The following is a 13368-nucleotide window of genomic DNA, read 5'->3' as shown; positions in this document are numbered from 1 at the left end:
AAAAGCGTCCCCAAAGTTACAAGAGGCCATTAGAAGTCCCAAAGGTGCTTTTTCAAGAAGCAACTGGACTTTTTAGTTTTTCCCTGAAGACGTTTCGCTTAAGTGACATTTCGCTTAAGCGAAAACTAGAAAGTCCAGTTGCCTCTTGAAAAAGCACCTTTGGGACAACTATGAGATGGATGACTGACCATCACCAGAGGCCATTGGAAGTACAGCTCCCACCTCAGCCGGATCGGTGGTTTATACTTATAGCATTCATTGGGATTTATAAACTCAAGGCTTGGGAACAATTCCCGGCAATCGAGGTGCAGCGAGCGCCGGAGAAGTGGGTGGCGGCGGATGTGCGCGCGCCAGTTAATAAACTTCCAATTTCCCCTTTCAATCGCTTTTGACTTTCGCCAATAAAGTGGGACTATCCAGATTGTTGAGCCGCTTGCGGAGAGTGGGGGGGGGGGTCCATCAGGACGCTTTTATAAGCTTGCTTGCCTCCGCTCGAGCACCCTTCTCTGTCCCTTCTTTTCAAAGCTGGGAGCGTGTTAGATGTCTCGACCTCTGAGTTGCGCCTGCTGAGCCTAGGTATTTAAGCAGCCAGCTCGATCCGAAGTTAAGTGAATAATGACGGAAATTACTATTTTCAACTGGAAATGTCTGTTAGCGCTTTTAGAATATCTGATCTAATAATGCCCCCCCTGGAAACCTCGCATTTTTGTGACTTTCATGCTCATAGCAGGGGTTTTTCATTGCTCTCCGTTGCGCAGTTTAACTGCAATCCTAATCCGGTTGAGGAAAAGTGAAAATTGTTCTCTCTCTCTCTCTCTCTCTCTCTCTCTCTCTCTCTCTCTCTCTCTCTCTCTCTCTCTCTCTCTCTCTCTCTCTCTCTCTCTCTCTCTCTCTCTCTCTCTCTCTCTCTCTCTCTCTCTCTCTCTCTCTCTCTCTCTCTCTCTCTCACACACACACACACACACACACACACACACACCACAACTCTCTTTCTCTCTCTGTGTGTGTGTGTGTGTGTGTCTCTCTGTGTGTTAAATCTATCCTGCCCTGCCTCCCAATCACACGTAACCAAGTGCGCCTTATCACACGTGAAACGGTTTGCCAGTTTTTGTGTTGCCTCTTTCCTGGGCTCCTAGCTGGAGCGGAGAGCAGCGAATACTTATCCTCAGGCGGCGGAGTACCCATCGCGGCACGCGCGCGCGCGCGGGCGGGCGCGGGCAGAAAACAAAACAGTCTTTCAATTGATTTTGCTTTGAGAAGCTTCCAATTCCCTTTCTCCGCGGGCTGGGTGTCCGGGATAGAAACGTCTTGTTAATGACTCGCATTTCCCCGCCCTCCAGTCGCCTAGTGCCAAAACAAAAAGGAATGCAGGATGGGGCTTTTTCCCCGATAGTGAAGCAGGCAGCGAGGGGCGATTGATGCGTGGGGCTTTCTCTTGTTTATTGCCCTCCGCTCGCCTCCCCTCGCTCCTTCCCTCCGTATGAGTGAGTGGGAGAGGGAGAAAAGACGAGCGTTAGGACTCGGGGGATATCTCCCCCTTTTTTCGCTTCTTCAATCAGCTTGTCCTATTCCTCAGAGCAGGGATAGCGGAGGCTTCAGCCGCGTTCGAGAGAATCCGCTCCAGTCCCAACTCTTCGGGTTTATCAATGCAAGGGATGTTTGCCGGACGCACGGAGAACCCGCTCTTCTGCTGCGATTGCCGCGGGAAGGGCATATGAACTCCCTCAAAGAATGACTAGGATTGCTACGTTTGCCATTCTCTTGCAGCTGTTGCAAAGAAGTCGGGGACAAGTCTTTGCAGGTAAGCGGTTCCTGGCTTTTGACGGGAGCGTGGCTAGAGCTTTCTTTTTCTTTCTTCTTTCGGTGCGCGAGAGCACTGCTTTGCTTTGAAGTAAACCATCGCTTCTAAGGCGACCGGGGATTGCCTTGCGAGGTTTCCTGGACCTTCTGCCTTCCTTCTCTCTCTCTCTCTTTCTCTCTCTCTCTCTCTCTCTCTACCGGATCAGGTCGCCATTCCCTCCGTGGTTAAGTTTCTGGAGGTCCTTGGATTGTGTTCCCTGATTGTGGTGGCTAAGGTGTCAGAGAGTTTAATTGCTAAGATCAAGACAAAATCTTACCAGGGGCAGTTTGCTGAAATATTCCCCCCCCCCGTATCTTAAACACAGCAAATGCATCAGCTCAGTGCGATCCTATGTTCCGTTTACCTGCGTTAGGGATAATTTCCATGGAGCCCACCTGGAAACAAAGGTAACTGAATCTTTTGTTCCAAATTAGAATTGGTATCTCCAAATAAGGGTGCTCTCTTTCCATGTGGCTTGGTCTTTCTTTCTTAGGAACCTTATAGATGTGCCCTTATTTTTAACCAAGAGAAGCTTAAATGTTGCTTCTTATATGATACTGAAGGCATCTTCTCTTTGGAGTCAAGACACTCAAATTCTTTTTATAGCAAACAGTTGGTCTCCATCAAAGGAATGCTCCATCAAGCATTTTAAAAATGTACAACAGGAGACTTTAACTCAAAACTTGCCCAACAGAGTTACACTTTATTGGGTGATTTGCCTCTACAGTGCAATCCTCTCCAGGAATCATCTCACCCCTTAGGATCTAGAGACTTGGAAAAACTTGCAGTTTCAGGTTTCAGTTGCCAAAAGCTGCTACTTTAGAAGGAGTTTGTGTTTCTGAAGGCATGAAGATAAGGGGGAAAAAGAGTCTGAAAATCTTTTTGAGTCTGTTTTCCTTTGTTCAATTGGATCCTCTGATACTTTTTGCTCTAATGAACACCCCATGTAGGCCAACTATATGTGGCTCTTACTGTACTTTATCCTACCAAGGAATTGTCAATTTGTGCATTTTAATTATTGTCATTTTTATTTGGTGGCATTGCCACACTTGTAACTCAGGAATCTATATTTATGTTTATATGCCTCTGTGTCTGAAATTTCTTTATGCAGGTATAGATGTTTGCCTATTGCACATTTCCAATGTGCAATGTGTTGGAACTTTCAACAATGTGTTGGAACAGTTAAAGAACAGGTTGCTCTCAACATTTCCAGCTAAATAAAAGAGTTCAGAATTCAAATGCCTGAAACAACACTTTGTGTTTTAATAGAAGCTTTTTCAATAAAAACATGGGAAAATATACCTATTTATTGTGTGTACATATAGTATAAAACAGAATGATATGGATAATATTTCCTTTAATGCAATTGCCACTAGGTAATGCCATAATTTAGATTGACAGGGAATAGAGTCTTAGATTTCATTTTAAAAGGGGGGAAGGGGAAAAATCAGTTGGTAATTTCCTATGAAGGGGAAGGTCATTTCTAGGGTCATACTGGTCTGCTAAGTATGACAATCCCAGGTAGTCTATAGATATTTGAGACTACAGATTAAATATCTTCTTCCTTTTTAGCAAATAGCTATTCAGCACTAGAGCATTTTATGAATGTGTGAATTTGAAGCAAATTGAGTTCCATATTAATTTGCAAGTTTAAAAGTTCCTCATTAATGTGAGGTTTGTTCAGCATGCCAAGCAGCAGGTTATTTAACCATGGTTTGTTGAATAAATCAAAAGTGGCTGGTTCATACAAATGGAAAAGTCATAAGCAGTGGTTTACCAATCACCAGTTGCTGGGTTTCAGAACATAGCAATCCCAAACTAAAAAAAAAATGTGGCTTAGTGTAATATGTGAGAACTCAAAGTACACATTTAGGATGGTTGTATGACCCCTAAACATGCATGAAAACATGGACCATGGTGGATTTTGCAGTCTCTGATTCTCAATTTAAATTCTTGATAGAGGTTTTATATGATCCCGAACATAGCAGATCTTTACTTCTTACTGTTGCAGTAGAATCAACAGTAAAATAACTTCTTCAATACTTTGCATTGCCACCATGAGTCTGCAGTAGATGTTCTGCAGAAAGTGCAAGTGACAATGATCTACTTTGAATGAATTACACAAAAGAAAGAAAAAAGCAAAGCTTTCAGGCTGGAAAAAATGCTATGCAGGTTTTATTTTTAAACAATAGCATTGTGATTTGATGCTCAAAATAAATTTCCAGACAATATATAGACACACAGGAGAAGACACACAGTATTGCATTTTTAATTATAAACTAAAAGTAGAATTGGGCAGCAACAATTAGAAAGCAGGTTAGGAACTTTTCACTGTCTCCGTTTGTTAATCACCATGTGATTCAGAATGTTAACTGCCACCCTTTTGGTATTCACTTTGCTGCTGAAGAGATAAAGAATATAGAAATAAAACAGGACTTTGTGCCTAGTTTTGTAAATGAGGCTACAGAGAATGTTGCTTCTTTCACCTTGAAGATTACACTTAACTGCTGAAGATTTAATGCCTTGCAACCCACTTGCATGGCTAATGCTCAGATAATTAATGAAAAAAAAGGGGGAAAGCTCTGTACCTCTGATGGATTTTAATATTAAAAATACACGAAAGCTTCTTTTGTAACCTGTGCACTTCAACTATTGTCCATCAGATGGTGCTCCCTTCATAGCTGTTATTATGTCATTATAACCTGGTCTTTGCCATTCATCTGTGTTTTCAAGGCGTTATGTATACAGTCAGTTCCCATAAATTTTGTGTATCCACTTGGGAGAAAGAAAAAAAAATAGGGATCCAGAGAAGAAATAACACAAACACACAGGAGAACTGTTCTCATTGCACCTAGATTATTATTTTTTTGACAAAGACTGTTGGTGGCGCAATACTGGAAGAAGGAAGATTTGCCTACAATTCAAGAATGGACACGGAAAGTCACAAATTTAGCTGAGATGGCTAAAATATCTGCCTATCTTAAAGACCATTCAAATGAGAGATATAAACGAGAAAATGGAAAAAATGGATTGATTATATTCAAAATAAATATGGGACTAAGAAATTCCAGATAGCCTATGCTTAAGATTAGGAATGATTTAAATTGTCTAAAGTTAGTTTAGCAAGGAGGAGCTAAGTTCAACGTAAAGATGTTATTAACTTCTTACTTTTATTTTTTATCAATATATCTTAGACTGTGGTTGTTAAATATCTATGCCGTTTACGGGTTCTGGGAAGTCGGGGGGGGGTAGGTTGTGGGGGCTCGGGGGCTCGGGTGGGGGGGAGAGTATACTAGGCTTGATTTTAAAGCAAGATGATTGCACATGTATATTGTCCTCTCTTATAACATGATATTGTCTAGGTAATAATTTACATGTGATTATATGTTGTGGAAATGGTTAATAAAATTTTATAATAAAAATTACAACCTACATATACAAACAATGGGTAGGCTGTACATAAAGTTATTTGGTTTGGATTTAGTTCAACATGTGTGCTCAATCACTGCAATTTGTACATCAGTTTGGTCTAGTGGTAAAGGCACTTTGCTAGAAACCAGGAGCCTATGAGTACTAGTCAAATCTTAGCCATGAAAGCTAGCTGGTTAATCAGTCTCCTCCCTCCCTCCCTTCCTCATCCTACAACTCATCCTACAGGGTTGTTGTTGTGGGGAGATTGGAGGAAGAAGCACACACACACATGCACACAAAGAAACATGCACACACACACACACACACACACACACACTTCTGCACAAAGAATTTCAATTTGTTTTTTTCAGTGGCTATTTGCAATGATATCTATTTTACATTTGCCTTTTAAAACCTCATAAGCCAGGCATCATTATACTAGTTACTGATGGTACTAGTTTTTTTAAAAATATTTTTGTTTCTCCTAAATTTATATCCAGTGCCGATTATAATCCTTAGTTCTAAGTGATACTAACAATTCCCTGAAATATAGTTTGATTATTTTTTAACTTCACTGTTTATATAAAGGGTGAAAATAGCTGCTTGTTCAACAATTAGAATATACTTGCATAATAAGCAGACATGTATTTTTGATTGATTCTTATGGTTTACTTGATATATTTCTGAATTGTTTGTGTTTTCTGTGTTATTATTTGTTTATAAGCAAGGATCCTGAGGCTTCATCTATGAGCTTTGATTGCAGTAAAAGGAACAAATTCATCTGCTGCTTACACTGATGCAGCCTATTCAGTGGAAAGTCCTGAGCAAAAATGTTTGAACTGAATTTTCTGAGATAGAATCAGCCTTTGGCACCTAAAGATGGGGGTGCTTTTCTGTATACTTGCAGGATTTTGATTCAGCAAAACATTTTTGTTGCTGGGATGCATGGAAGTTGAACTTTAGTCATTCTTTCCCATGAAAGAATTTCCACCATATACACACAAAGATCTATTTTAATATCTGGGGAGGCCCTTGGAACAGTAATACCGAGGACAAGGATTGGTACCTTCTTCTCCTTTTTTTTCTTCTTCCAAGGGAGCAATTACTGAAGAGATGTTGTTCCTGGCAAAATGAATTGCCAAATGCAGTTATTATTATTGAATTATTGAGTCTGTTATCTGTACTTCTATAACTGTCTGGTTTGGCTCTGCAACCAAACAAGATAGACACAGACTTCAATGGCTAATTAGAACTGCAGAAAAAACAATTGCTACCAACCTGCCTTCCATTGAGGACCTGTATATTGTAAGGGTCAAAAAGAGGGCTGTGAAAATATCTACAGACCCCTTACATCCTGGGCATAAATTGCTTCAACTTCTACCCTCAAAATGGCACTATAGGGCACTGCACACCAGAACAACTACACACAAGGACAGTTTTTTCCCCCTAAATGCCATCACTCTGCTAAACAATTAATTCCCACAACATTGTCAAACTATTTACTAAGACTGTGTTATCATTATTCTTCTCATCCTTCCTATTATCTATCTTTTCCCACTTATTGCTATAACCATGTTGCTTGTATTTCTATGATTTATATTGTTCTGTTTGTTTCCTAGTATGATTTGATTGCTTATTAGTAACCTATGACTATCACTAAGTATTGTTTCTTATGCTTCTTGATGAATGTATTTTATTTTTCTTTATGTACACTGTGAGCACATGCACCACAGAGAAATTCCTTGTATGTCCAATCACACTTGGCCAATAAAGAATTCTATTCTATTCTGTCCTGTCCTGTCCAGTCCTACCCTACCCTACCCTACCCTACCCTACCCTACCCTACCCTACCCTACCGTCTCTCTGTGTATTTCTTTCTGTGTATACAAACAACAGCATTAGGGCTCACTTAGTGATGCTGTCAAATGGCAAGTTACCTTTTTTTTTTTTTTTGCAATAACACTGCTATCCTCATTATCACATGTAATTTTCATTGTTAAATGAAGCACTAATGGTAACAGCCAAATTCAGGCAGAATGGTTTTGTCATTCACCATCAAGTCATCTGCTGGTCATTCAATGAGGCTATATTTTGAAATACTGTGGAATCGAATCAATAGGGTTAGGTAATTCAGTGGCTGAATTTATATGCTATGCTAAATCATCATTTCCTTTTGTCTTGATTTAAATAAACCAAAGTGGCTGGGTTCAGCTATGTCATGGGTGCAAGTGTGCAAATGTCTCTTTGTTGTTTTGTAGGAAGTGAAATAGGGCTTGCTCTGCCTGATTTTAGAATCTGACATACCAGCCAATCAAATTCCATATTGTTGCATTAAACTGTAAATGATGATTTATACTAATGTTGTGTCTACAGGGTACATTAATATTTGAGATTGTTCTATGTGTAATGAAATGTATATGGCAGGTTTGATAAATAAATAAAAGTAGCCCAAAGTGGTTAATGCCAACTATTAATTCAATGCCTTCAGTTATCATGGACATTTATATAGGGAGAAACTTGTGTGTTTTGAGATTCATTTAGCTTTCCCTCTTTTTCTGACTCTTACATTTCAGGAAATGAAAAGAATTTTAATGAATAGTATTCTTTTACGTCAAACACTTTAGAGTAAGATGGCAAATCATTTATGAGGATATTAAGCATTACCTCAGGGGGAAAAAAAACCTGAAAGTTGAAGGAGATGGGGAGAAATCTAGAATAAATTTAATTCCTTTTGCTTGGTAACTAGTTTCAGTATACTGATAGTATATAAAATAAATATCTATGGGCCCTTTGTAAAAGGCAATCCACAGCAGCTGTCATAGTATGACGAGTTAACTCTATAATTACTTTTTCATTCCTCAGGGAAACTGTTTGCTGTACATTTCAATGTATATTCTCCTTCTAAGCTAACTTAACTTTTCTTCTTTTATGAAATATATGCTATAAATGTGCTTGGAAAAACCATCCTTTTCCTATAGGGAATGAATGAGGGAAATTATTTTTCATGAATGAAGGCAAATATATGTGTCCCAGGAAGAAGTTGCAGAAGCTAATCTGGGTTGGTCACCGAGACCAGAGATGTAGTCTTCTGAACTGTTGGACTTGTGTTGGAGCTCATCCTCAGGGAACTTTTCTCTCACCAGAATTTTTGAGAGAGAAAAAATATTTTTATGTTTCCCATATATATTACACTTTTTGTTCTGAGTTTACCCAGGTTCTCAAAACTATTTCCCACAGTTCTTAATCTTAAATCACACCAAACATATTGTTAAAGAATCTAGGTCCCACCAGATGGCAACCCATGGCCCACTTTTTCCAAGAGAATGATGGTGTTTATGATCTTACATTCTCTTAGTATGTGAATTATTTATAGGATTTTTTTACAAAATGTTTCAATGATTTACCCCATGCTCCACATAAAAGGCTATAGAGTCCCACCTGTGTTTTGTGTACAGTTAAGAACCACTGTATTACGCCATTACAGAATTCCGAAGTAGCCTTCCTTTAAAATAAGAGATCTCTTTTCGTAACCATGGAAACTACTGTGCTGCTAAAAAGGTAGGTACTATAAGAGTTTTGTGGCACTCATGGAACAAGAATTGGGGCAAAGGTTATTTTTTTCCAACTACTGCTATTTGTGATGTTATTTAGACATTTTCCTGTTAATGGACTAAATAAGATAAATTGATTTTGCTTATTACAGCTTGTAGCTCTTTCTGAATACATGGATAGATCAGGAAGTGTTTTTTTTTTTACTTTTAGAATCTCTTTGTTGCCTGAGACAACTTTTCCTAGCAAAGTTGCACTGAAGTAAATAATTTACACCCGTAAAAAAATGGCTTCTGAGTAGTGTAAAAGGATGCAACACCCTTCTCATCTACACTTTTGTTTCTGAGTGGTCCAAGTAGCTAATGAAGATAACAAGGTGATGGGTATAGGTTTGGATGGAGAAAAGATTACCTCTGATGTACATTTTACTTCCAGACTGAAAATTGAAGTACTTTTCTTGTAGATATTTGGATAAAACTGTAATTTGAGTCAGGATTTTTCTCTCTCCAACTGCGCTTCCATTTGAAAATTTGCCTTGGTGTCTTCAAACACAATTGAAATGCTGAACAGAAACTTCTCTAAATCCTACCAAAGGAAATACTTAATGGAATTATAAAGGATAAATCATATCCTAATTCTTAGATATAATACCAGATGCGTTTATGGTTATATCGTACTTCTATTTAACAATGGTTCGAGTTATAAGACTAATACACCAATGTATAAGTCTTACTTCTAAGTAAGACTGAATGCTTGTAGATTGTTGATAGGTTATTATATGTATTTGCTAAGAACCTATTCCAGAATTTCCTTCTTTTAGTTTATGAACAAGCCCTCAGCAATATGGAAATAGACATTGCTCAATGATAGAACTATTCAGAGGAACCAAGGCCTATTAATTTGTATAGGCAAAAACGTAGACTCTCAAAGTGCAAGAAGAGGTAGATTGGGTAACCACTCTATATATCAAGTAGATGTTTTGCATTACAGTCTCCATATAAAGTTACAATACTTCAGACATCAAAGCTGGGCAGCATTTCAATTACTGAAGGTTGGTTTTCAGATTGCTTTAAAAAACAAAGCAAAGCAATATTTACTTAGTGATTAAACGTATTGACCGCCCATCTTACCGCAAGGTAACTCTTAGCAGTTTACAATATAGTGTGATGATGTATGGGGGGGGGGGAGTGACACTCACCCCACTTTGTTAAAGTTTTATTTGCCACTTAGTTTTGTTTTGTGAAATAGCTGAACTCTCCTGCCACCAATTTGCAGCATGATACAACATAGATCATTATCAGAGTTGGAAGGGACCCTGGAGATCTTCTAGTCCAATCCCCTGCTGTAGCAGGAGACCCAATGGCTGTCCAGTCTCTTCTTAAAAGCTGATTCTTAAACCAAAGGTTGTGAAAGGCTTTGGGAACCACCCAGAACTCCTTAAAGATCACAGGCAGCTACAAATCATTCATCTTGTTTTAGATGAAAAAAATACATAACCCTCATTCTATATAGATAGGTGGAATATCCACTGTTTAGGATAATTATTTTCCAGCTTCCCTGCCAAATGTTTTAGCAATATGGCAGCTAAAGTTAGTATTTTTCCATCTCATACTCTTACACAGGTGCCAGTTGAATGATTGAAGATTGAAAGATACACATATTGATAATTCTTCAAACTAAATAATTTGAGTGTTCAATGTTTTCCAATACCTTTAGATGCTGGGAAGATTTTGCAGAGAAGACTAGGGTAAATGAAGAGGATTGAAATTGCTATCCCTGCCATTTCCCTTTCAATGCTGTCATCCAGCATTTTGGGCCATTAGTGGGTCCTACTATTAGTGCATCCTAGTACTAGTATTAGGTCACTAGTATATTTTACTACTACTTACTAAATAGTCCTACTATTTCAGGAAAGTGGAAAAATATAGGTAGAGATACTTATTGAAGAGTGAATTTTGAGGGAAACCATGGCTTATCTTTAGTCTGATGTTACATTTAAAGACACAGGTAGATTTATTTACTTTAGAGTGCCACATTTGGAATGTACCGACATGCCAAACACTGAAGAAAAATATATATGTGGTTTTCTAGTATTTAGTTCAACTGAATTAGGCACAGAGTATTATGTCACTATGCTATATTCAACTTCATAAAAGGGCTTCAATGTTACTCTGATAATTGGATATTAATGTAGGCCAATTGCCATTGCTTTCTGCCCTGTGTGATCTTCCATGCATCTCTCTCTATGTTTTTAGGAATGTTCTCAAAACAGCGTCTGCTTCTCATCATGGGGCATCATTTGGAGTGCCACATTGCTTCCTACTTCACTGCCTATTTCAATAATGGCTCTCCCTTTTTTTCTTAGAAAATTGTCTTCTTGCATATGGACTCTGTTTTCCCATTGTAGGAAGGTCATCACCATTAAGCACAGTGGCACTCATATAAATGAGTAACACTCTCCATCTAAACAATTACTTTTTCATGAGTCAGAGCTCAGTAGTCTGGCCCCGTTGCTGCAGAAGCTCCTGCTGCTACTAATGGGGGGGGGGGGGGGGAACCACAGAAGATCATATTTCCTTGATGGGAAAAAGAAAATTGTTATATCTAATCTGAACTAAGCACATCACATGTACCTTTTAATCACTGCTTCTGTTTTCTTTTTTTCTTTTCTAATAGCAGATAAGTGCATATAATCTTATTATGCAGTAATTCTGAAATGCCAAAAAAGCTGAGAACCAGATCCTAGTGCATTAAATAATACCAGATGAGAGATTGTGATGATTTAATTGTTACATAATGTAGCCTTTTGCTATAAAGTATGCAATTACTTATTTATTACGTATTGCTACATTGGGAAAGTGTGGAGTTAGATTTTAGTTTTCTGCAGAAAACTTTTTATATGGGGAGGCAGATATTTGGAGACAAGCATCTCTTTGCTTTTTTTTGTTTTTGCTTTTTCTGAATAATAGGTTTATGTAATAAATAAGCAAAACCAAATATATATATATATAGGGGGTAATAACTGGTAATTTTGAGTTAATATAATTGCCCAACAGAGATGGTATTTAGCCGGTTCAGACAGGTTCTCTCACCCACCCAGGCTCTATGCTGTTTTATTTAGGCACATTTTTAAGCCAAAGCACATGCATGGAAGGCTGAGCACATGAGTGGATGGGGCGCATGTGAGCGAAACAAGAGAGAGCCTGCAAGCTCACATTTGTGAACCAGTAGGGAAAGTAAGTGACTACCACCCCTGTTGTCCAAGCATATGCAGTATGGAATACAAAGAATTACTTGCTTTATTAATCAAGCCAATACAAGTACTAAGCAGGATGCAGTATAGGAAATTGTCTCATTCTGACTCAGATTTTTAATGTAAATGATTCCATACATTGAGGAAGGCTGGTTTCTTCCAGATTCTAGGACTCACATATGCCTAATTGCTTAAATTTAAAAGTTTAAAACAGGGACACTCTATAAAACAAACCTTTACCTCAGTGGTGGGTTTCAAATTTTTTAGAACCTTTTCTGTAGGTGTGGCCTGCTTTGTGGGAGTGGCTTGCCAGCCATGTGACTGGGTGGGCATGGCCAACTTGTAAAATGTGGTGAAACTCACTTAACAACGCTCTTGCTTAGCAACCAAAATGTTGGCTCAGAAATTCTGGCATTTGAAGCATGCAAGTCTTAAAGCTGTCAAGTTACAAAACCCTTGCACCCCTAACACTTTAAAAAAAAACCAGGGGTGTTCAAACTCAACAGCTTTAGGACTTGTGGACTTTAACTCCCAGAATTCCTCCTCTTGCTCTTCATCTTGATGATGTGCAGACAGGAGGGTAGAAGGAGCTGGAACCGGTTCTAAACAGCACTGCAGATTTGTGGAACCTCTTCTATAGAAGAGGTGAGAACTGACAGGAACTCACCCCTGCTTCTACCCCTTTACTACTTGTACCACTCAGAAGACTACTTTCTATTTCTCACTTCAAATATATTTCCAGTAAAGGTAAAGGTAAAGGTTTCCCTCACACATATGTGCTAGTTGTTCCAGATTCTAGCGGGACATGCTCATCTCCATTTCAAAGCCGGAGAGCCAGCGCTGTCCAAAGATACTGTATCTCCATGGTCATGTCTGGCATGACTAAATGCTGAACATGCACAGAACACTGTTACTTTCCCACCAAAGGTGGTTGCTATTTTTCTACTTGCATTTTTACATCCTTTCGAACTGCTAGGTTGGCAGAAGCTGGGAAAGTAACGGGAGCTCACTCCATTATGTGGCACTAGGGATTCGAACTGCCAAATTGCCAACCTTTCTGATCAACAAGCTCAGCGTCTTAGCCACTGAACCAGTTCAACATTACAAAAATATAGATCTTACAGAAGACCACAGATTGTAGTCCAGTTGAGAAATATGCTCCAAATGCTTTCTTTAAAACTACCTTATCATGCCAGAGTAAATGGAGACAATTTCTACATTATTGATTTATTACCTTAATATCACACCTTTATTCTGCCTAAGATGACATACATGACAATATTCAAGTAAATACTCTGTAAAACATATTGGATGG

The 13368-nt window shown here is 38.7% G+C and overlaps 1 protein-coding gene across 4 annotated transcripts in view; it reads left to right on the top strand.

Moving 5' to 3' along the window:
- Nucleotides 1-1357: 1357 nt before the first annotated feature.
- The window catches only part of PTPRT (protein tyrosine phosphatase receptor type T), a 631119-nt gene continuing 619108 nt past the window's right edge, over nt 1358-13368 (top strand). For 3 of the 4 annotated variants that reach the window (XM_087720360.1, XM_087720361.1, XM_014067162.2), the window contains exon 1: nt 1358-1801. In XM_087720360.1, coding sequence (XP_087576486.1) covers nt 1732-1801 — 70 coding nt within the window. In that variant the 5' untranslated portion in view covers nt 1358-1731. The remainder of the gene's footprint in view (nt 1802-13368) is intronic. The other variant, XM_087720362.1, reaches the window with a different exon arrangement.

Source organism: Thamnophis sirtalis, unplaced genomic scaffold (genome assembly GCF_051295495.1).
Source record: "Thamnophis sirtalis isolate CommonGarterSnake01/CBP01778 unplaced genomic scaffold, rThaSir2_p1.2 scaffold_7, whole genome shotgun sequence".
Lineage (NCBI taxonomy): Eukaryota > Metazoa > Chordata > Lepidosauria > Squamata > Natricidae > Thamnophis > Thamnophis sirtalis.
This window is presented reverse-complemented; position numbering and strand designations above follow the sequence as displayed.